At 44.7% G+C, this 24,808-nt stretch overlaps 1 protein-coding gene across 2 annotated transcripts in view; it reads right to left on the minus strand.

Moving 5' to 3' along the window:
- The window catches only part of Naa25 (N-alpha-acetyltransferase 25, NatB auxiliary subunit), a 56,943-nt gene that overhangs the window by 26,713 nt on the left and 5,422 nt on the right, over nucleotides 1-24,808 (minus strand). For both annotated transcript variants that reach the window (XM_051161579.1, XM_051161578.1), the window contains exons 2-11: nucleotides 16,887-16,972; nucleotides 14,903-15,041; nucleotides 12,347-12,465; nucleotides 10,180-10,254; nucleotides 8,492-8,599; nucleotides 8,128-8,206; nucleotides 5,146-5,257; nucleotides 4,592-4,681; nucleotides 1,203-1,372; nucleotides 412-524 (exon numbers count right to left, since the gene is read on the minus strand). In XM_051161579.1, coding sequence (XP_051017536.1) covers nucleotides 412-524; nucleotides 1,203-1,372; nucleotides 4,592-4,681; nucleotides 5,146-5,257; nucleotides 8,128-8,206; nucleotides 8,492-8,599; nucleotides 10,180-10,254; nucleotides 12,347-12,465; nucleotides 14,903-15,041; nucleotides 16,887-16,972 — 1,091 coding nt within the window. The remainder of the gene's footprint in view (nucleotides 1-411; nucleotides 525-1,202; nucleotides 1,373-4,591; nucleotides 4,682-5,145; nucleotides 5,258-8,127; nucleotides 8,207-8,491; nucleotides 8,600-10,179; nucleotides 10,255-12,346; nucleotides 12,466-14,902; nucleotides 15,042-16,886; nucleotides 16,973-24,808) is intronic.

Here is a 24,808-nt window from a genome sequence, read left to right on the forward strand (position 1 = left end):
AGAACCGCTGGCTTAGGGTGCTGCTACGTATGTAAGACCACAGCAAGAGGTGCAGGCCACAAAAGTACCAGAGTAGCTGGACTTCAGACTGCTCAGCCTGTAGATGAAAAGTTGGCTGGACACAACAGCTCACACCTGATCTCAGCATTTGAAGGGAGAGGAAGGAGGACCCTGGGCCATGTGATCCTGTCTCAGAAAAATGAAGTTCCTATTGATGGGTGGGAAATCGGAGCCACCCGACTGCTAGGTAAGAAGTTGTAAGTGTGGCTCTCCACTGGTTTTAGACCTGACTTACAGGATATGACAGTGTTAAGCACTGTGGCTACAGGACAGTTACTGTACCACCTCCTTTTACACTGGTGTGCAAGCACAGACACTTCAGCCACTAGCAGAACTCTGAGGGACACGTACTTGTGTGCACTGGGCAGCAGGCAAGAGGTCAACAAAGACCTTCAGGTCTGTGAAGCAACATGGCTTATCCCCAAACTTCTTAAAATACTGGAACATTAACTCTTCTGGATCACCTTAAAGAGGAAGACACAAAATTACTCACAAATGAGGCAATTTCTAGAGTATACATAATTATATTAGAGAGATACCTAATCTGTTTAATTTAAATCAAGTTTACCTAAAACCAGACATGGTGGTGCACAACTTTAATTCCAGCACCCCTTGTCTCAAAAAATAAAATACAACAAAAAAAAAAAAAAAAAAAAAGAGTTGGTACACTTGCAATCCCATTTGGGAGAGAGGCAGCTTAATGTTACCCTCAATTACATGGCAAGCTCCCGGCTGCCCTTCCCACCTAAAAAAAGAAAAGCTAAGTAAAGTAGCTCATACTGGGGAGACTGAGTGCCAGGCCAGCTTGAGCCCAAGCTGAGTGAGATCCATTCACAAAAAATAAACGTGGCCGGGTGTGGTGGCGCACACCTGTAATCCCAGCACTTGAGAGGCAGAGACGGGCGGATCGCTGTGAGTTTGAGGCCAACCTGGTCTACAAATTGAGTCCAGGACAGCCCAGGCTACACAGAGAAACTCTGTCTGGGGGGGCGGGGGGGGGGCGGGCAGAGCGGGGGGCAAGCCGTATATAGGCAGGAGATGGATCTGGTAAATAAGCCTTCTTTAGAAATTATTGTTAGGTAATAAGTGCATTGCTAATGAGCACTCAAGATTTGAGGAACCACTATCCAGCTGTTTCTTACCCAGCTTGTACTCGTCGTTACAACCTTGGCTCCGCAGGCGCCTGATGAGCTCCAGCTTGGCTAGGTGTGGGCCTCGGACATGTCGAGAACTTTGCGATGCCTCCGTTATCCTATCCTCTATAAACTTCACAGCATCTTCTGCAGAGCAGTGTACTTCTCCTTCTAAGGAGCTGGGAGGAAACACAAGGCACCATTACTGCCTCAACACAGACTGGTCTTAAGAAACAACAGCAGGACGGGAGGGATGGTTCAGAGGTTAAGCGCACTGGCTGCCCTTCCAAAGGTCCTAACTTCAATTCCCAGCAACCGCATGGTGGCTCACAATCATCTATAATGACCTCTTTTGGTGTACATGCAGGCAAAACACTGTATATGTATATATGCATTATATGTGTGTGTGTGTGTGTGTGTGTGTGTGTGTATGATAAATAAATAACTCTAAAAAAAAAAAAAAAAAGAAGAAGCAAGCTGGGCATGGTGGCATACACCTTTAATCCCAGCACTAGGGAGGCAAAGGCAGGCGGATCGCTGTGAGTTTGAGGCCAGCCTGGTCTACAAGCAAGTCCAGGACAGCCAAGGCTACACAGAGACCCTGTCTTCAACCACCCCCTGGCCCCCACCTCCCCACCCCCGCCAAAAGAAAAGCAATAAAAGAACAGTAGCTGCCGGAAGGACACAGCTGGAGACTCAGCAAAATCAACACTGACTGCAGGTGAAGACCTTGCCTTAAAAAAAACCAAGGGCTCCCAGTACCAGGGGAAAGAGGCTGACAGACCTCCACAAATTTTAAGTCAGGCTGGTCCTCGTAATTCTAGTATAGCCAGAGCTACATAGAGAACCTGTTTCAAGGAATCAGAAGAAAATGCAAGAGCTAGCAGTGTAGGTTAGCAGGAAATCATGTGCTCAACACGCTGGGGTGGGGGTGTGCAACTCCTGTCAGCTGTCAAGTGAGGTCAAACAGGTTCGAGAAAGCCACCAGCTTGCTATAACAAGTAACAAGCTGCAAAATTGCTCTTAGCTTCAAGTCCTGGATACTGCAGAATAACAAACCACTCTCACTTCTTTAAAGGTGACAAAATGGTTAAAGCACCTCCGCAAGTCTAACTAGCTGAGCTCCACAGGACCAACATAGAAGGAAGAGAGGACTTATTCCTACAAGGTGTCCTCTCTGACCTTCGTGCACAAGTGGTGGCACATAAGCACGTGTATGCATACAAATAGATGAAGAAAGATTTTTGTTTTGGTTTGGTTTTGAGGCAGTGTTTCTCTGTGTAGTCCTGGCTGTCCTGGACCTCAGTCTGTAGGCCAGGCTGGCCTCAAATTCACAGATATGTGCCTGCTTCTGCCTCCCAAGTGCTAGGATTAAGGGTGGGTACCATATCTGGCTAAATGAAGCTTAAAAAAAAAAAAAAACTATTTTCTAAAGATTCAACTTAAATTTGCTTAATATTACCTACAAAAGGGAGGAAAGAAAAAAATCTGAGGCCGGGCGTGGTGGCGCACGCCTTTAATCCCAGCACTCGGGAGGCAGAGGCAGGCGGATTGCTGTGAGTTCGAGGCCAGCCTGGTCTACAAAGTGAGTCCAGGATGGCCAAGGCTACACAGAGAGACCCTGTCTCGAAAAACCAAAAAAAAAAAAAAAAAAAAAAAAAAAAAAAAAAAAAAGAAAAAAATCTGTAATAACCCAATTACCATCAATAGCAGACACATTAATATATTATGAAACATCTCTGAGATGTTCTTGAGCCTCTAAGAAAAAAATGAAACAGACCTACACGTCTCGTTTAGGAAAGAGCATACAAGTATTTAGGGAGGAAGTTACCACAACCAGAAACTGTTGGAAGGACCCTGCTGTAAGAGATTGCAGGCCTCAGGGTCCATATAGCCTGCCTGAGCTCAGCGATAGATGGAGGACTCACTCTCCCCAGCAAGGCCTCCTGCTCTCTGCCTGACCTCACCTAGAGAGTGTCTTTAGACATAGATGTCCCTAACCACATTTGATATATGGCCTTTGGCACAGTTCCCTGCTAGTTCTCCCCTCCCTGTGCCTATAGGACAATTAGGTACTATGTTCCTTTAGGTATGATAGGAGTGTGCTGCCAAATGCAAATCAAGCATCCTTAAAGTGCCTAGTTCCAACAAATTAGGTATACCTATTATGAGAGACCCCACCCTCTTCCCAAGGACTATAAAGCTTTTGTTCTTCCTGAATAAAGTTGAACTTTCTCCCTGAAGAGGTTCCTGGAGGAGGGTTACCCTCTATAGACCTTTGACTGGCCTTCTGCTCCTCCTGTCTTCCTGGGCTAGTGGTCAACAACCTCCCTCCCCCACCCCCCGAAAAAAGGAAACCCAAACAGAATGTTTAATCTTTTTAGTTAAGTCTAATTACTCAAGCCCACTCTCACAGTATACAGCACTGTGCTAACAAAGAACAGGAGCAAGTCTGGAGGCAAGGTGCTGTTAGGATTTATTTTTACACTGATAGGTTACATGGGACTAAGTGCCTCATGGGGACTAAAAGGAGTCTTACAGGTACATATGAAATAAAGCAAAGGATTATTTGAAAGGAATGTATCATTATGGAAAGATAAAACATTACTGGTGCACAATTAAGTTCTTTTGCTCTATCACCCTCAAAAGCACCACTGTAATCCAGACATGCTGGCACATGCCTATAATCCTGGCACTCACGCTAAGGAGAAAAAAACACCATTCCTCGTGACGGGGATACACTTTAGTGCTGCAAAGGCTTGCACGCTATGAAGTGCACAGAAAGTGACGCTGTAATCAACAAAGACAACAAGCATTTAGGGACACAGGTTAAGAAATCCCAAGGTGGAACCGGGCATGGTAGCACACACCTTTAATCCCAGCACTTGGGAGGAAGAGGCAGGTAGATTGCTGTGAGTTCAAGTCCAGGATGGCCAAGATAACACAGAGAAACCTCATCTTGAAAAAAACAAAACAAAACAAGAAACCCCAAGGTGTCAATGTAATCTGCCCAAACCAAATCTTTTCAAATGGTACATATCAGTTGGAGATGCCTCAGTAGCTTTGAGAACTAGCTGCTCTTGTAGGGGTTCAGCTCCCAGCACCCACAAAGTGGCTCACACCCATCAATAACTCCTGTTTCAGAAGATCCAATGCCCTCTTCTGTCCTCCCTGACACTGCCATGGTGTGTGTGTGTGTGTGTATATGTATGTATATATGTATGTATGTATGTGTGTATTCACACACACACACACACACACATATATATATCCTGCTGACAAACCACTCGTCATATATGTAAAATAAAATAAAATCTTTGGAAACAATTTAAAAGCATGTAACACATATATCCCTCCTTAAATATTAAGATTTGAAAGTGAAAAAGATAGCAACTTACTGTTCCCCTTCAGCAGGAGGCGTCCAGGACTCTTCAATCAGTCGAAAGACAGAATCGAAATAAGTGAGATAAAACTGCCAGTCATCAGAGCTAAAATCAGATTGAACGATGCACACAGGATTAAACCCAGGTTCTGACAAATCTGTCTTCCTAATCATGCCCTACGGGAACCAGGACTCCCCAAGGTGGCAATGTGGAGGCTGTGAGAGCCCAAAGCTTTTCAGATGCTCAAAAACTAACAAACAAACAAACAAAACAAACAAACAAACAAAAACTCCCCGGCGAGCTCTTCCTACATAGGAGCTGGGGTAGAGAGAGAAGCCTCTTTGAGGCCAGCGGCAAATGTGATACTCAGTGCTCATCCTCAAGACTCAACTTAGCCACCATCAAGGTGCCATTAGATCTTACCAAAAAGTAAAGCTCATTCAAAACTTCCAAAGCATACAAAGGGGCACAGAAGTCTCATGGAACACCAAGGTCAGACCAGGGTCAGTCTCAGGTGGGCCTGGAGACCTTGTCAGGCTCTTGACTCACAAGCCGTGGCATCAACTCACTTTTTCAACAGGAGGCGTCGTGAAAGGGCATTGCACTCAGGCCACTTGCTCAGTTTCTTGTACATGGCCATGCATTTGTTTTCCCGACTCTGAATTTCACTTGTCAACTTCTCTACAAAAGAAAGTATAAAAGTTGGTGGGCTGGTCTCATGTCTCAGAGTAAAATCCAATTATAGTGAAGACAAGATCACATTTTCTTGCTCCCTTAAGAAAATAAACCCACTCTCAGAATACACACTATTATCTTACAAAAAACATTTTCCTAAAAGTCCATTTCTAACAATGACTTCTGATAATAACTGATGATCCACACTGGGCTGTGGTGTACACATGTAAATCCAGCATCTCAGGACTGGAAAGCTCAGCACATATTTCTGAAACACTGAAGTGGGTTAAACTGAAATGGGATAAGAAGCTGAGATTTTAAAGTAGAAGACAAAATTACTTAGAAGAGTTGGGTGAGACAGCAGCAAGTATATTATCAGTGGGGCTCAGAGAAACGGGCTTGTATCTGTCTAAAGAAGGTGAAGTCAAGCTGGGCACAGTAGCACACGCCTTTAATCCCAACACTCAGGGAGGCAGAGGAAGGCAGATCGTTGTGAGTTTGAGGCAGCCTGGTCTGCTGTTCAGGACAGCCAAGGCTGCACAGAGAAACCTTGTCTCACAAAGGGGAAAAAAAAAAGTTACACCAAACACCAAAGACAGATACTGGAGAGGTGGCTCCATGGTTAGGTTTGGTTCCCAGCACCCACAATGCAGCTTGCTACTGTCAGTAACTCTAGTTCCAAGGGACCTGATGCTGCCTTCTTCTGGCCTCCATGGCCACTGCACACACATGATGCACACATGCATTCAGGCAAAACACCAGAAGACAAAGACAAAGAAGACGACAAAGATGAATGCAAAGATGAAGAATATGAAGAAGACAAAAGACAAAGACGGCGAAGATGACAAAGAAGATGACGAGCATGAAGGAGGAGAAGGAAGCAGTACTAGTAGTAGTAACAACAGCTGGGCCCAGGTATGATGGCGCACACCTATTGACTCAGCATTCAGGACACAGAAGCAGGGGTTTTGAGGCTAGTTTGATCCACATAATAAATTCCAGACCAGGCAATCCTATGCAACAAGACTCTTTCTCCAAGGCAAAAAAAAAAAAAAAAAAAAAAAAGAACAGTTTTGCCAGGCATGATGGCTCTGCCTTTAAAAATATGACGGTGAGGCAGAAGGGTTGCTGTTTGAGGCCAGCCTCAGCTACATGTGAAGCTCCAGACCATCCAAGGCTGCAGAAGACGGTCTCAAAAAACCTAACAAGACAGCCAGATGTGGTGGCGCATGCCTTTAATCCCAGCACCGGGGAGGCAGAGGCAGGCAGATGGCTGTGGGTTCAAGGCCAGCTTGGCTTACAAAGCTAGTCCAGGACACCCAAGATAACACAGAGAAACCCTGTCTCGAAACCCAGCCCCTGGGCTAGAGAGCTGGCTCAGAGGTTAAGAGCACTGACTGCTCTTCCGAAGGTCCTGAGTTCAATTCCCAGTAACCACGTGGTGGCTCACAACCATCTATAATGTGATCTGATGCCCTCTTCTGGCCTGCAGGTGTACATGCAGGCAGAGCACTGTATACATAATAATTTAAAAAGAAAAAAGAGAAAGAAACCCGGCCCCCAAAAGAAAAACTTAACAAGACAACAGGCTGGAGAGGGGGCTCAGCAGTAAAGGGCACTGTTGCTTTTACAGAGGACCCAGGTTTAATTCCCAGCACCCACATGGCAGCTCACAACCATATCTAACTGTAGTCCCAGGGGGATCCACGGTTTTATTCTGGCCTCTTTGAGTACTACACACGACATGCACTTACATACATTAAGTAAAACATCCATACACATAAAGACTGGCAAGAACAAGCAACAGCAGAACTGTGACAGGGTGAGAGATTCTGTATACACCCTCTCACACACCTTCAGTCTGAAGCCATGAATTATCATTAGTTAAAAATAGTTTAACCCAGCCAGGCTGTGGTGGTGCACGCCTTTAATCCCAGCACTCAGGAGGCAGAGGCAGGAGGATCGCTGTGAGTTTGAGGCCAGCCTGGTCTACAATGTTAGTCCAGGACAGCCACGGCTACACAGAGAAACCCATGTCTCAAAAACAACAAAAAAGAAAGAAAGAAAGACAAACAAAAACAGTTTAACCCGGGACTTTACAGGCAGCACAAACAGGGCTCAATAGGCGAAACTGAGGGTGGGGATGAGGAGACACCAAAGTGAAGATGACCTAGGGAAAGAAAGGAGCAGGTGGGGAATGAACAGCATCAATATGCACCGTGTGAGCCAGGTGGGAGGCAGAGGCAAAAGGATCTCTGAGCTCGAGGCCAGCCTGGTCTACAGAGTGGGTTCCAGGACAGCCAGGGCTATGCAGAAAAACCTTATCTGGAAAAAAACAAAAAAGATGGCCCGGAGGCAAAGGTACTTGCCATGCAAGACTGACAATCTTTAGCTGAGCTGGTCTGCAGAGTGAGTTCCAGGACAGCTAGAACTAAAACAGAGAAAAGCCTGGGGGGGGGGGGGGGGGGGCATTGTGACAGGGTCTCTCTACATAACTCTGGCTGTCCTGGAACCCACTATGTAGTCTGGCCTGCTTCTGCCTAAGTGCTGGGAATAAAAATATTTTTAATGGGGGAGATGGCTCAGAGGTTAAGAGCACTGATTCAACTCCCAGCAAGCACATGGCAGCTCACAACTGTAACTCTAAGATCTGATACCCTCCCACAGACATACGTGCAGGTAAAACACCAATGTACATAAAACAAAAATAAGTAAATTATAAAAGATATTTTTAATAGTTTAAACATAAACTTAGACATAAAAAAGAGAAGCACAGCAAAATCATACGCCTTTTATGACTGTGCAGGAATTTTTTTTTAACCAGAAATACTTTTCATCTTCAAATTAAAAACAAAGCAGAAAACTTTATAAATTACCTCCTAATTTCCCTCTAATGACATCCAGGGCTTCCTGATACTTCCCCAAGCGTTCCAGGATCATATAGTAGAGTTCAACCTTGCAGAAGACACAAACAGTTGCAGCACTGAGACAGCAGAAGGAGCAGAGGCATCTGTGTGGTCATTACAATTATGTAACACAACTGTGTCATGATTTCCCTCCCACACACATCTTGGTAGGGTGCACTTGCTGGGCAGAGCTCAGCTTCTCTGTGCCTGAGCTAAGCCCGCCCAGTCTCATTTTCCCGAGGGCCAGATGGGGTCACCAGCTATGGAATGGACGTTGGGACACCAGACTCCAGTACTGTCCCAACTGGGGAATAGAGAAAGAGTGTGTACTCACTTCAGCTTCAGCTTCTATTTTGTCCTCTTTCACCATTTTTTCTACCATCCTCTCTGCCAGGGGCAGAAACATGGTTTTGGAGAGGTTTTCATCTCGTGCGGATATAGACTGCAAGAGGAAACATTGTGTTTTGCTTTGATCTTTCTCCTGCTTACTCTGTTCGTGTCACATGTCGACAACCACCGTGACCTGTTGTTGCAGGATATTTGATCACACAAGACTATGCTGTTCACTGGAAAAACCAATTTCTAGTTGTGGTGCAGCTCAGCCATAGCACACACCTTTAATCTAAGAGCTTTCTGCTGGGACAGGATTAAAGTAAGTCAACCATACACAGGTCAAGAGATGAAACAAGCACCAGTTGACAGGAAGTGAACATAGGAAAAAACAAAGAGTAAGAGGAAGTCAAAAGGACAAACAAAAAGACCCACAAGAAGTAGAAGAGAGGGACACTGAGTCTGAGTTTTTTGAGATGGGGTGAAGGAGTCATTTTGGGAAACTGGCAGAGAAGGAAGGTCAAGGTCAGCAGGCTTCCACTTGAGCATCTGGCTCCCGAGTCTTTACTGGTAAAATTTAATGTGTGAGATTTAGTTAAAAACAACCTGTCCCCAGCACCTCCACTCCACATGTAAAGATGGTGGTTAATTTGGATCTACCACGTGGATGCTTGGAATAATAGCTGCCTTTTTACTCCAAGCATTCCTACAATCCCCAGACCACTACAATGACCTAGAACTTCAACAGGTCAGTCTGACATTTACCTAGAACTACTCAAAAAGGGGTGTGCCTCTACTGGGTATTACATACATTTATCAGGGTGTCAAGAAGGAAGCTGTTTGAACAGCAACTTGATTGTTTACACAGCTAGAAGAGGGGATGTGCCACCTCGATCTACTTAACACAGCTCTTGCCATTAGCTAATTACCATGGGGCCATCATTTTTAAACCAGGACCATTGATAATCCAACAGTGCAGAGATTCTGCCCAGGGCTCACTTACCTCGAGGAAGCAACCTTACAGGGCAGATGTATGGTCACTTTACAGATAAAGAAACAAGGAAAGGGACTCATTTCCCCAGTAGCTGGACCGTATGTGATAAAAGTTCCATGCCCTTGAAGGTTGTCCTGACCCCAGAGCTTGGTTTGTCAGGCTGGGTTTTTGTTTGGTTGGTTGGTTTGGTTTGGTTTTGAGACAGGGTTTCTCTGTACAATAGCCCTGGCTGTCCTGGAACCCTCTCTACCCACTGGCTAGCCTGGAACTCACAGAGATCTGCCTGTCTCTGCCTCTGCAGTACTTGGATTAAAGGTGTGCACCACCACTGCCTGGCAGGCTGAATTTTTATCCTCTCAGATAGTGTTTCACCCGTTCCCTAGATCAGCCTCAAACTCCAGATCCTCCTGCTGTGCTGGGGTTTCAGGTGTGGTCACCATGCCCCGTGTATTATTTGTCTTCTTAGCAACAGCTTCCCATCCCCTCAGTTCTGGGAGATAAGCGTCTCCACTATACAAAACAGGAAACTGAGGCTCAGAAAGAACAAATATAAGCCAGGTGTGGTGGGTACACATCTGTAATTCCAACTTGAAAAGCCAGCAGGTGATCCATAAAGACCCTCCTGACAGTGCAACATATTGCCTATTACAGACAATGATGAAGACAGACTGCAGTCCCATCCTAAGCAGCATACTTACTTGCATGATTAAGCTCATCACGGACCAAAAGTAGTAAGGGTTTTTGGGGACAATCTTATACAGAGCCATGCCAGCCTGAAAGATAGAGAGCTTAATTTAGAAAATCATCAGCTAGAGAACAATTAATAAACTGAAAATGAAAACAAAAATAAATAGGGATGTGTGGGATATTTCTGAAGAGACCAACAATACAATTATGTACCCCCGTTGGTGGTAATGCCTGGTAACCTCTTCACTACAGCCATATATATAAACTAAAAATAACAGGGGGTGGAAAGACGGCTCAAGTTCAGGAGCATGTGCTATTCTTCCAGAGGACCTGAGTTTGATTCCCAACACCCATGTCAAGCAGGTACAATGCCCTGTAATCCCTGTACCAGGGGATCTGATGACTCCCGCGCTTACATGCACATACCCACACACAAACATGGACATGCATACATGTAATGAAAGAAAAATCACATGCTAAGTGATTTCAAGAAAGGTGAGTTCAAACATATGTCCTTCCCTCTCCAGCACCAAAATGAAAGGGAGAGGGTGGAAGACAAGTTCATTAAGAAAGAAAGAAACACAGTTACTTTGGTTATAAAGAATCTAAAGAGGAGAAGAAAATTATAAGTCTATATCCTTCCAGGATTGCATGTTAGTAGTCCTGTGCAGAGCAAAGAGGAAAGAGAGGCAGAGCAGGTTGGGGGAAGCTGCACCCGGATGGTGCTCAGCAGACAGAAGGCCCTGACAGCACACTGGAAGGAGAACTAGGACAGACGGGAGACAGAGCAGACACTAAGGGTGAGGTGGATGGCAGCCTAAGCTGTCTGGAGCACCCTGCCACTAGGTAGGGCACACGTACTCTAGAGGAATGGGTCAAGACTGTTAGAAAGCCAATTTTATATGTAATTTAAGGGGAAATGTTTATAATGAAAGGTTAAAGACATCATGACTATTAGAAATATAAAATAAGCCAGGTGTGGTGGCACACACCTTTCATCCCAGCACTTGGGAGGCAGAGTCAGGAGGATCGCTGTGAGTTCAAGGCCAGCCTGGTCTACACCCGGCACTTTAAGTGTTTTTTAAGACTAGGTCTTGAATTCATCCCAGGGTCTTGAACTTGAACTCATTATGCAGCTGAAGATGACTTTAAATTCTTGATCCTCAGACATATACCTCAGGTATTAGGACTATAGGCATGTGCCATTATGTCAGGTTTATTCTTTAATGCCGTCAAAAACCCATAAAATACTAACTTGATGTAGGTATGGTGATTCACACCTGTAATCCCAGCTACTCAGAAGTTGGAGGCAGGAGGATATCAAATTGAAAGTCATTCTGGGAAAAAAGTTTTTTTTTTGAGTTGCCTAGGCTGCCCACAAACTCATTATATAGCTAAGGATGGACACAATCATCGGATCTTCTTGCCTTCCCTTCCAGAGTGCTGGGATTACAAGCATGTACCACCATGCCCAGCTCATACACTGCTCGATAAAGCAAGAGCTTTGTGCATAACCTTGCAAGCACTCCATTGACTGAGCTATATCCCCAAATGGAATATACTTTCTAAAGAGCTAAGAATATAGCCAGGAGTAATGTCTGTGTAGCATGCAGACCCTGGGTTTAACCCACCACCCCACAAAAAAAGTTAGTAAATAAATAAATACTAAGCTAACATAGCTACTTAGAGCTTTAGAATGCAGATTTCTCTGGAATGTCAGCCTTACCCAGAAACCAGTTCAAACTTGTGTCCAAATAAGGCTCCTTCAAGTGTACACAAAGAACCCCTAAAATACCATCACTGGCAAATAAGTCACCTACAGCAAGCAAGAATGAAACACTTCAGCCATGGGGGCTTCTCCCTTACTGAATTTATTAAACTCTCAGAAGGCTAAAATAGCTCAATGAGCTGGCTGTAAACTTTAGAGTGGCTGTGTCTCTGTCTGTTCACTTTGTATTCTGCAATTCCTGTCTAATCATTTTCTGGAACCTGAACAGCAATGTCACAAAGAAGAACAATCAAAACAAATACACACCAGCAGCCAGCCAGAGGCACACTTTCCCACGTCAAAGCATTTCAAAACCTTGAACAGTATGTAATTGGCTGATAGCCATACATGCAGCAGTTCAGTCACATGAGAGACTGTACGTCACACCAGAAGCACGGGGATGCGGTTACCTGCTGCATCTTCTTGTACTCGCCCACTCTGGCATAGGCCATGAAGAGGTGTGAGTGGTACTCCTCACTGTTGGGAACTTTCTTCACAGCTGCCTCATAAAGCTTTGTGACTAACTCCGCTAAAAGGAAGAGAAACAAGATTTGATTACACTTCCATGAGAGAAAACCCTAACACTCTTCATTTCCCTGTTTGGTTAAATCAGTGGTTTTAACCTTTAGTACAGGTCCATATGATGTGATGGCCCCAACCATAAAATTATTTTGTTGCCACTTCATAACTATAATTTTACTACTGTTATTAATTGTAATATAAATATCTGATATGTGACCCCCGCCCTCAAAAGGGTCTCATCCCACAGACTGAGAACCTCTGGGCTGATGGGCTCCTCCTGCCACTAATGGAGGATGAGGCACTGGCCCCATGTGAGCACTGCTCTTCTCTTAAGTGCTATTTGGATACAGCATGGGTTAGATCACTCCTCTTCATCACATGGACACCATGAACTTGCCCTGGCCTGTCTCCTTCCAAACTCTCCTCCAGCCCTTCACCAACTGTAGTTCCCCAGAGTCCCCTAAAATGTCATGTCCTGACTTCCATGCTGTTCTCTCTTTTCCTCGGTAAGCTCCACTTATGTACCCAGTTCTAGGTAAGACCCCAATCCAATCACAGTCCTCTCTGCAGGCTCTACCCTCAACAGTCTATTTCTCCACCCCAAATTTGATCACTGTCTCTTCTGTGGCCTGCCTTAAACTCCTACTGAAGGCGAAGGCCTCTACTGTAGCACTTACTGACACACTAAGGTGTGGCAGTGCATGCCTGTGACCGTAGCCTTGGGAAGGAAGGCTGAGGCTAGGAGATGGCAAGCTAAAGTCCTGCCCAGCTGCTGACTTGAGTTCAAGGCTATCCTGGCCTAGTTAGTAACACCCATCTCAAAATAAAAAACATAGTAAGAAGCCAGGCATGGTGGCGCACGCCTTTAATCCCAGCACTCGGGAGGCAGAGGCAGGCGGATCGCTGTGAGTTTGAGGCCAGCCTGGTCTACAAAGTGAGTCCAGGATAGCCAAGGCTACACAGAGAAACCCTGTCTCGAAAAACAAAAGCAAAAAAAAAAAAGAGCAACAAAAAACATAGTAAGGAGCTGGGCGTGGTGGCGCATGCCTTTAATCCCAGCATTTGGGAGGCAGAGGTAGGCGGATCACTGTGAGTTCAAGGCCAGCCTGGTCTACAAAGTAAGTCCAGGACAGCCAAGACTATACACAGAGGGACGCTGTCTCAAAAACACAAAAAACAAAAAACCATAGTAAGGACTAAAGTGCATAAAGGCTGAGTGCTTGCCTAGCCTGTGTGAGGCCTTGGGTTTGATCCCCAGTACCACAGAAATAGCCAACATCTCTCTTCATCGTGAGGCAAACAAGCCCTCTATGATACAATTCTACTCCAAATTATGGTGGCCTCAAGGACTGAACATTCCCTGATGATGACGTTGGACATAAGACCAGAAATGCACACAGAAGCACACAGCACAGACCAGAAACGTATCAGCACACAGAAGCACACAGCACAGACTCAGCAACAGGAAACCCAAGATAAGCTAAGGGGTCACTGTCACCAGAGACAACAGGACAGAGATCTGAAGCCAGCAGAGGATTACAGGTGTGGCTCAGGGACAGAGGGTCCATTCATCTTGAGCAAGGTAAAAGAAAAGAGGCAGAGAGAGAGAGGTGGCAAGCACGTCAATCAAAGTTATCCAGGAGAGCAAATTCTCCCTGGGGAAACTGAGTCTCAGTGGGAGCATCAGAGGCTTTCCCAGCATCAACAATGCTCTAGCCCACTCTGCCTTGTTTTCCCACTCCTGAGTGTGTGAGGAGGGGCACATCAGACACATGGTGGCTTGAGGTCTAAACACAGGCTATCCATCTGCATGGTAGAGTTTCTACCTCTGAGCCACCTTACCAGCCCAACAATATTCTACCTAACTATAGGGTAGCTTCATAAGTATTCATTTTTACTCATCAAATTTACTAGAGTATTACATAACAATGTAAATAATGTTTATAAAACAATGTATTTCATAATAATATATTTATGAATTCCAAAATGGGCCCAGAGAGATGGCTCAGAGGTTAAGAGCACTGCCTGTTCTTCCAAAGGTCCTGAGTTCAATTCCCCGCAACCACATGGTGACTCACAACTATCTACAGTGGGACCTGGTGACCTCTTCTGGTAGATAGGCAGACAGGCAGGCAGAATACTGTATAAATAATAAATTAAAAATATATTTAAAAAAAGAAAATCCAAAATGAGGCTGGAGTATAGCGGTGCACATCTTTAATCCCAGCAGTGGGGAGTCAAGTCAGGTGGATCTCTGTGAGTTTCAAGCCAGCCAGAGCTACACAGACCTATTTCAAAAAAGAAAAGAAGGTTGACTCTCACTCCAAGTAAAGGAAACTAATGCATTGAACTGTCCTGGTAAAGCTCTTCACAGGCCATAATCAATGCATTTCTCTCTCTACTGTCATCCACATGAGTCAGGGCTGATATGGAAAGTCACGTACGCCGGTGCATCTCCCGATAAAGGATCGTCAGGGCCTGTAGGGAGTTGTCATCTGTGGGCTCAAGGGCAGCCACCTCCTGAGCCAAGGTGAAGGCTTCTTCCTGTTTTCCAGTTCTCTGTAAACCAATTGCCTTGAGAACCTAATAGCAAGAAGAGAAAAATCAGTTTCCACAAGAAAGCTAAGGCAAAAGGATCAGTACCAGTTCTGCACCTGGCTACAGTAGAGAAATCCCATCTCCAAAGCAAGGAGGGTGAGGGAAAGGCTGGTAAAGCGCTCCTTGAGAGCACTCTAGCTGAGACAGATGCCCAAAGGTCACCACACGCTCCTAACCCAGTGCTGGAAAGGCAGAGGCTCAGCAGTCTGTCTCAGACTAAATGAATGAACCAACAGGTGGAGCTAGAGAGCCAGATCTGTAGTTAAGCACTTGCTGGTCTATAAAGGGACCAAACTCACAACACCTATAAAACTCCAGCTCTAAGTGACCTGATACCCATTGTAGTCTCCACAGCCATCAGGGAGAGGAGGTATACACACACATACATAATAAAATCTGTGTTAGTTTATTTGTTTTTGAGACAGAGTTTCTCTGTGTAGCCCTGGCTATGCTATAACTCAGTCTGTAGAACAGGCTGGCCTTGAACTCAGAGATCCACCTGCCTCTGCCTCCTGATGCTGGGATGAAAGGTGTGCGCCACCACTGCCAGGCTATAAAATCTTTAAGATGTCACCTCTGGGGCTGGAGAGATGGCTCAGAGGTTAAGAGCACGGACTGCTCTTCCAGAGGTCCCGAGTTCAATTCCCAGCAACCACATGGTGGCTCACAACCATCTATAATGTGATCTGATGCCCTCTTCTGGCCTGCAGGTGTACATGCAGACAGAGCATTGTATACAAAATAATAAATGAATAAATCTTTTAAAAAAAAAAGATGTCACCTCTGTCTGAACACGTACTCACTTGTGCACCAAGCACTGTGCACGTGCACATGCACACAGAGGATGAGGAAATGAGAACCAAGAGCTAAACTGAAAGCAGAAGCTACAAGGAACACTAAGCTGCTGAGCAACTACACAACTCAAAGCTCCTTCGTACTCCAGTCACATTAAAAGTACCTAATACTGTTTTTTAAAGTTGTGAAAATAAGCTGGGCAGTGGTAGTGCATTCAAGGTCAATCAGAGAAACCCTGACTGGGTGGGGAGGGGGGGTAGTAAAAATAAAATAATTAAGAAGTATCCCTTAATATATAGTTATACTTCAATTAAACACTATCTATGCAATATAAAGTACTCAGGACACTAAGTGGTATACAGGAAGGGAGGAAGGAGGGCTGGTGAGCAAGAGAGCTGTGGAGACAGTTTCACGGGTAGAGGCGCCTGCCAGACAAGCCTGGTGACCTGACTTCAGACCCTGGAACTGACTTGGAGAGAAGCAGCTCCTGAAAGTTGTTTCTCCTCTGATTTCTACATGCACTACACTAGGGCATCTCTGTACAGCCACTGAGATATAGGGTGGGGGCTGGGAGGGGTAGGCAGGAGAATCAGACTGTCAAAGTTGCTCAATTACACAGCAAGTTTAACCCTGCATCAAAAATACAAATAAACAAGAAATAAAGAATTACAAATATGTGCCAGACGGTGGTGGCACATGCCTTTAATCCTAGCACTTGGGAGGCAGAGGCAGGTGATTCTCCCTGAGTTTGAGATCAGCCTGGACTACAGAGTGAGTTTCAGTTCAGCCAGAGCTTTACACAGAGAAACTGTCTTAAAAAAATAAAAACAAAAACAACAAAAAAACCCCAAAAATTACAAATATAATTCACAACTGGACATTGTAGCACACACCTTTAATCCCAACACTTGGGAGAGAGAACAGATGGATCTGTGAGTTTGAGGTCAGTCTGGTCTACATAGCAAGCTTCAGGCTAGTCTGGGCTACCTAACAACCCCACACAAATATAAGTAACTAAAAGACAAATGCAGTTACCTTTGCACAGTGAAGATCTTTGTGTTTCTTCAACAATTTATCAGCTTGCTGAATTGCCATTTTGTTATTCCCATTATCAAGATAATCTATGGGGAAAAAACCCAGAATTATCTTAAGCCTTCACCAACAAACATGAGAAATACAGTTTCCTTTGGGATCATCAGAAAGTATCTTAATTTTTTATTTAAAACATCATGCCAGAAGCTGGGTGTGGTAGCTCATGCATTTGATCCCAGCACTCTGATCTGAGTTTGGGGCCAGCATGGTCTACAGAGTAAGTTCCAGGACAGCCAGGACTACACAGAGAAAGCCTGCCTTGGAAAACCAAACCAGGCCAAACAACAAAATTAACAAAAACAGTGACATCATGACAAGGCCTAACCCTAACCCTAACCCTAACCCTGATGATTCTACATACACTGTCCTAGCATGTACTAATTAAACTTTCTATTAAAAAGCAAAAACAGGCAGCCTGGCATGGTGATGCATGCCTTTAATCCCAGCACTCGGGAGACAAAGGCCAGTGGATCTCTGTGAGTTCAAGGCCAGCCTGGTCTACAAAATGAGTCCAAGAAAGACTCTGTCTCGAAAAATCAGAAACAGAAAAAGAAAAAGAAAAGAAAAACCAAAACCAAAACCAAAATCAGACTGGAGAGCTGGCTCACATGCCCCCATGTGGCAGCTCAAAATCACCAAGTCATCTCTTCCCCCCATGATTTTTTTTTTTTTTTGAGAGTTTACTTATTTCATGTGTATGGGTGTCTTGCCTGCATATATATGTGTCCGTGTGCCATGTGCAAAACATGCCTGAGGAGGCCAGAAGAGAACCCTGAATCCCCTGAAATTGGAGGTATAGGTGGTTGTGAGTGCCATGTAGGTGCTCTGAACCAAACCTGGGTCCTCTGGAAGACCAAGTGCTCTTAACCACCAAACCATCTATCTCTCCAACCCCCTAATCTTTCTTTCTTTTTTAATGTATGGGAAAACAGTGAGTTTAGTGGTTAAAACTTAAAATACTTTTAAGCAATAAAGTTGTGGGTTTTTTAATCTTTAAAAAAAAATCTTAGCTTAATATTAACCTTAAAAAAAATCTTATTATGAGTGTTGTCTGCATGTATGCCTACATGCCTGAAGATGGCATCAGATTCCAGTACAGATTGTTTGGTAGTGAGCTACCATGTGGGTGCTGGGAATTGAACTCAGGACCTCTGGAAGTGCTCTTAACCACTGAGTCATCTCTCCAGTCTAAGTTATTTTGTTTTTAAAGGAATCCTTGGGGCCAGCAAGATAGATAAGCAGGTGAAGGTGCATATTTCTAAACCTGGTAGAAAGAGAGAATCAACTCCCAAAAGTTATCCTCTAACCTCAGGCATGCAGTGTATACTACATAAGTAAATAAATGTAAAAGTACATTTGTAAATTACTCTTTAATGTTCAAAGCTTCAGATGGACCAAGCTCCTTCAATAAAACATCAAGTATTTATTTTGCCACACAACTCTAATTCAGTGGGGGGACGATACAGGCAGCTTCACTCGCAAGTCTAGAGGAGGAGAAAGGAAGCAGCAGGGGTGCGAGGGAAGGAGCAGGTCATACACCAGTCAAAACCAACACAAGCCTCTGCTTTGAACAACCAAAGCCTACTGTGTACATGGAAGTAAGTCTGTGATATGATCACCAGCCAAGCAGTCCACTGCCTCACACGTGTACTCGCCACTTTTGTGCAGTCAGCACACTATCTCAAACATTTTCAGTTACGAGACATAGGAATTCTAGACAACTGCCCATGTGACTGCCCAATTTTTTATGTAGTCATCTCCATGCCCCCGCCCCTCCTCAACCCTCAGCGTCTCTCTTCCCTTCCCCTCAATGCTCGACAAGACTGTCATATTCCTTCTGCGTGCTCCTTGGGCAAGATCAGGCAGGGGGCTTTCTTTCTGTGTCTGGCTTCGTCACTTAGCAGTGACCTCCAGGTAATCACAATGCCCTATGTCCATTTTTGTCAAAGGCTCAATAATAGTTTGCTGTGTAAATGTATATAGGTCAGCATCCACACACCCATCAATAAAATTCAGCTTGAGGGGACACTCCAGGCAATTCTTTTTTCTTTCTTTTTCTTTTTAAATTTTGTGTGTATGGGTGTTCTGCCTGCACATGTGTCTATACACCACTTGTGTGGCTGGTGCCATCAGAGGGCAGAAGAGGGTGCTGGATCCCCTGAAACTAGAGTTACAAACAGTTGTGAACTGCCATGGAGGTGCTGGGAATCGAGCCCAGAGTCTCTTTACTGCTAGGCCATCTCTCCTGTCCCATTTACTAAACCTTACCGCAGCCATGTGAACACACTATTGATGAGCAGCAGTAATGCATGGAAAAAGACAAGACCCTTTATTCTGTGGAGAATCACAACCCAGAAAGGAAAGTCAGAGACCCCAACACACAGGCAGAGAGAGTAAAGACTCCTAGAGACTGGGCAGCCTCTTGAATAGCCCAGTATCTAAGACCATTCCTTACATCCTTAGTTCAGGTGACAGGCCATCTGTTGTCCTTACAGAATACACAGCAGTGACAATCAGCACTAAATGGCAGCGTCTCATTGTAGCTCAGTGTTGCTATCAATCTGAGTCAGTGATTTCTGACTTAGCCCTCAGGTTCTAGGTTCACAGCCCACATCTGGAAAAGGGAAATCCCATCCCTCAGCAGGCTGAGGCAGGAAGATCACAGTGTTTTTCCTCCTTTCTGTGTGTGGGGACACTGATAGAAGGTCTTGCAGTGTAGTTAGACTAGCTACCAACTCATTACGTAAGTAATCTAGGCTGATCCTGAACTCACAGGGATCTTCTTGCTTCAGATTCCCAAGTGCTGAGATTACAGGTGTGCACTGTGCAACACCCCAGCCCCAGTTTAGGATTGTGAAGTGAGTGTTTGAGGCCAGCTTGGGCTACATAGCAAGGCCATTTTCTTTTTAAGTAGATTTTTTTCATTTTTGATAAACTCATACTGCTGGGTGATTATTGATAAACAATCAAACCTGAGGTTAGGCCTAAGGCTATTTATTTCCCTGTCACTCTGAAGGGGACAGGCTATGCTATAGTGTACCAATCTGCCCACGGCCTCATCTGAGAACAGGATCCACTGGGATGATATGCTAAGATCATATCTAAACCACAGAATTGCAGGTCATACCAGTGTGGCATTTGACTCAAGCTGGGTAAATCAGGTTGCTTCCTGGTTCCCAGTAGCTACAACATTGGGAGCCTGCAGCAGAAAGCCATGGAGTCTAAGGTTATCATCAGTGGCTGTTCTAGAATTTCCATTCAGAACTGTCACAGGACATAAGCAGGATGACCAGGGGGGAAAAAAAAAGCCACCATCTGGCCCTGTTCCCATCAGAGACTCTGGGAAGCCCCTAGCTGGGGCTGCTGTCTGGGTTTCTGTTCCCTGTGATCCTGTGTTACATTTGGCTTAATGTCAAACCCTCCTCCAAATGCTTGGGCAAAGGCTGTTTAATTGGCCTCTAACTTCTTTGGGAAAGTTGCTTTTCAATTTATATTACTGGGTCTCTAATATAAATTTTATAGCCCTTGAACAAAACAGGCCAGTAAATGTGATGTCCTAAGTTAGTAAATCTTAAAACATATTCAAGGGTAATTGTGGTTTGCCTGGAGACAGTTGCTATCCTCTTAGTAAGAGAACTCTGACAAATTAACCTCCCAGAGCCAGACAGAGGAAAAAGAGTCACAGTGCACGGTAAGTGGCACCCCAAAGGAGAATATTCTTTTGGGTGGAGGAGTCCTCCAAGATAGGACTAGAGAGTCCCACAGCAAGAGCCCCAAAGAGAACTAGAACCCACCTGTTGAAGGATATTTGATCACATTCTGAACCCCAAGATTGTAAACTGGAAAAACTGGTTTCTTTTTCTTTGTTTCTTTCTGTTTGCTATGTTTTGTTTTGTTGTTTTTTGAGACAGAGTCTGTGTGGCCCTGGATGTCCTGGACTAGCTTTGTAGTCCAGGCTGGCCTTGAACTCAAAGATTCACCAGCCTCTGCCTCCCAGAGTGCTAGGATTTAAGGCATGCACCACCATGCCCAAAAACCTGTCTCTTGTTGTGGTGTGGCTCAGCCTTAGCAGACACCTTTAATCCAAGAGCTTTTGGTAAACATGAGATAAATAATAAAGTCAACCATAGCCAGACGTGGTGCTGCACGCCTTTAATCCCAGCACTAGGCAGACAGAGGCAGGTGGATCACTGTGAGTTCAAGGCCAGCCTGGTTCACAAGGCAAGTCCAGGACAGCTAAAGCTACAAAGAGAAACTCTGTCTCAAAAAACCAAATAAGCTTGGTCTACAAAGTGACTCCAGGACAGCCAATGCTAAGACAGAGAGACCTCCATCTCAGAAAAAAACAAAAACAAACAAACAAAAAAACTAACTTACTAAATAAATTATAAAGTTAACCATAGGTAAAGAGAAGAAAGCAACCAGTTGACAAGGAGTGAATATAAGAAAACAAAAGAGAAGCCAGGCAGTGGTGCTCGCCTTTAATCCTAGCACTCTGGAGGCAGAAGCAGGAGGATCTTCAAGAGTTCAAGGCCAGCCTGGTCTACAAAGCCATTCCAGAACAGCCAAAGCTACACAAAGAAACCCTGTCTCAAATCAAAACCAACCACCAGTCTGGGGACCAAGAAACAGCAGGGTGACTTCCTTCAGAGTGTTTATCAGGAAGGGGATGGTGGCATGTGTGCAACACACATGAGAGTGGACTGTTGATAGTTATTTACTATATAAATATAATTTATGATTTGTGTCATGAAAAAGAAAAAAAGAAAAAAGAAACCCAGGCATGGTGGCACACACCTTTAATCCCAGCACTCGGGAGGCAGAGGCAGGTGAATCGCTGTGAGTTTGAGGCCAGCCTGGTCTACAAAGCAAGTCCAGGACAGGCAAGGCTACACAGAGAGACCTTGTCTTGAAAAGCCAAAAAAAAAAAAAAAAAAAAAAAAAGAAAAGAAAAGAAAGAAAGAAAGAAAGAAATCAAAGGAAGCCAAGCTGGTGCTGCACACCTGTAGTCCCAGCACTCGGGAGGCAGAGGCAGGCAGATTACTGTGAGTTCCAGGCTAGCCAGGGCTACAAAGAGAGTTCCAAGACTATTACACAGAGAAACAAGAAAATAAATAAATAAATAAGCAAACAAATAAATAAATGAGGGGTCTGGAGGGATGGCTCAGATGTTAAGAGCAACCACAGTGGCTCTAATGTTCTCTTCCATACATGCAGGCAGAGCGCTGTATATATAACAAATAAATAATTTAGAAAGAAATCAAAGGAGAAACATTGAGTTAAAGGATATTTAAGACACAGTATGGAGAAGGAGAAAGGAGCTTTTTCTTTCTGGGACCATCAGCTGAGTAGGAAGGTAGCTGAGTGCTCTCTCTGCCTCCCTGAGCTGACAGGTTTTCACCAAAGCATCAGTTTTTCCGAAACATGGTTTCTCTGTGTAGCCTTGGCTGTCCTGGACTCCCTTTGTAGACCAGGCTGGCCTCGAACTCAGAGATTTGCCTGCCCCAGCCTCCCAAGTGCTGGGATTACGGGTGTGCCTGGCTTGCCTACTGAATCTTTATTGGTAAAAATCGAATGATTGAGATTTTGTTAAAAACAACACCCATCAGATGGCTTTTCTGCAGGCAACTTGACTGCACTGTGCCTTCTCTCTCTCACCTTCTCACTAGTATCTTTACTAGTGTCTCTTTGTTTCTTTTAATGGAGGGTACAAATAGGAATTTAGTGCCATTTTGTTTTCATTGTTTCCTCCCAGCAAGAGATGCAAGTTTCTGTTACTAATAAGGATATATATTATAATTATTTGCGGGGTGGGTGACATAGGGTCTCATATATTCTGGCGAGAACTATGTAGTCAAGGATAACCTTCAATCTAGGTCCCAAGCCCCCCTTTTTAAAATTGGTTGTTTATCCTTTTCTTTTTGAGGCAGGGTCTCTATGTAGTCTTGGCTAGGTGGAACTTGCTATGTACACCAGGCTGGCCTTGAACTCACAAAGGTCCACCTGCCTCTATCTCCCAAACACTGGGATTAAAGGAAAAAACACATTTATGTATTTATTTGTGTATGTGTAGAGTATACATGGGCCACAGTGTGAATGAATTCAAAGCCAGATTGGTCTGTATAGTAAGTTCGAGGCCAGCCAGTACAAACAGTAAAACCCTGTACCAGAAAAAGAAAAGGAAATAAAGAAAAACAAAACAACAACAAAAATAAAAATAAATAAATTTTAAAAAACGCCAGTAGCCAGGCAGTGGTGGCACACGCCTTTAATCCCAGCACTCAGGAGGCAGAGGCAGGTAAATTGCTTTGAGTTCAAGGCCAGCCTGATCTACAAAAGTGAGTCTAGGACAGCCAAGGCTACACAGAGAAACACTGTCTGGAAAAACCAAACAAACAAACGCCAGCCTGGCATGGTAGTGCATGCCTGCTATCCTAGCAATCAGAAGATGAGCCAAGAGAATCAAGAATTTAAGGCCAGCCTGAACTATCTAACAAGACTATCTCAACCACAAAGACAAAAAGAGCACCTCCACGTGGCCTTGTCTATCATTTGTCCCCTTTAAGCCATTCCCCATGCCTTGCTCACTTCACTGAGAGCCTTTCCATGTTTTGTTTTGTTTGGGGTTTTTTGTTTTGTTTTTCAAGACAGGGTTTCTCTGTGTAGCCTTGGCTGTCCTAGACTCACTCTGCAGACCAGGCTTGGCCTCGAACTCAAAGAGATCTGCCTGCCTCTGCCTCCCAGAGTGCTGGGATTACAAGTGTGTACCACCACGCCTGGCTGCCTTTCCATCTTTTTAAAAATGGTTTGAGGGACTGGAGGAATGGCTCAGTGCCTAAGAGCACTGTGGCTCACCCACAGGAACAGGACTTGATTCCCAACACCCACTTGTCAGCTCACAAAGGGCTTAATTCCAAGGAACCTGACACCCTCCTCTCACTTCAAGCCACCAGGTATTCATGTCATGCAGACATACAAAACACCTGACACATTCAACAATAACAACAACAAATGCAGTAAAACAAAATCCTAGTCTATTTCTCACCCAATATTCTATGATGTCTCTCTTTCTTTCTTTCTTTTTTTTTGGGGGGGGGGTGGTGCGGGGGTTGAGACAGGGTTTCTCTGTGTAGCCCTGGCTGTCCTATACTCACTTTCTAAACCAGGCTGGCCTCAAACTCACAGCAATCCACCTGCCTCTGCCTCCTGAGTGCTGGGATTAAAGGCGTGCACTACCACACCTGGCCTGAGCTCTCTCTTAAAACACAAGACTGCACTCAGGCAGGCAGATTGCTGTGAGTTCCAGGCCAGCCTGGTCTACAAAGCGAGTCCAGGAAAGACAAGGCTACGCAGAGAAACCCTGTCTTGAAAAACCAAAAATGAATAAATGAATGAAGGAAAGGGACAAATTTCTCAAAGGAAAATGAAACAAGTTTCCTGGTCCTGCAACAGCTTTAGGACACATCCCTCTGCCTTCTGGTCCCATTCCCACTCTAGCACCTCTAAACCCCCACAGGAGTTCACTGCATGTGTCCTAAGCAGGCCAGGCTTTAAAGATCTTCATCACTATGTCCTTCACTCCATTACAACTTTATGTCCACAAGGATGTTTTGTAATCTGCTCCCAAAAAGCCCAGATGCCCACACTGCATGATCTTGGGGCAAGCCACACTTTTCAGAACCCTTAACACAAACACAATTAAATATGTCTAGGCTGCCGATTTAGCTCAGTGGAACCCAACACCTCACAAGACTGTATGAAGTGGCAGAGCCTGTAATCCCAGCACACACAAGAGGCAAGTTCAGGGTCATCCTTAGCTACATAGCAAGTGCTAGGTTAGCCTGGGCTACATGAGACACTAATGA

The sequence above is a fragment of the Acomys russatus genome, chromosome 19, assembly GCF_903995435.1.
Source record: "Acomys russatus chromosome 19, mAcoRus1.1, whole genome shotgun sequence".
In the NCBI taxonomy this organism is placed as follows: domain Eukaryota; kingdom Metazoa; phylum Chordata; class Mammalia; order Rodentia; family Muridae; genus Acomys; species Acomys russatus.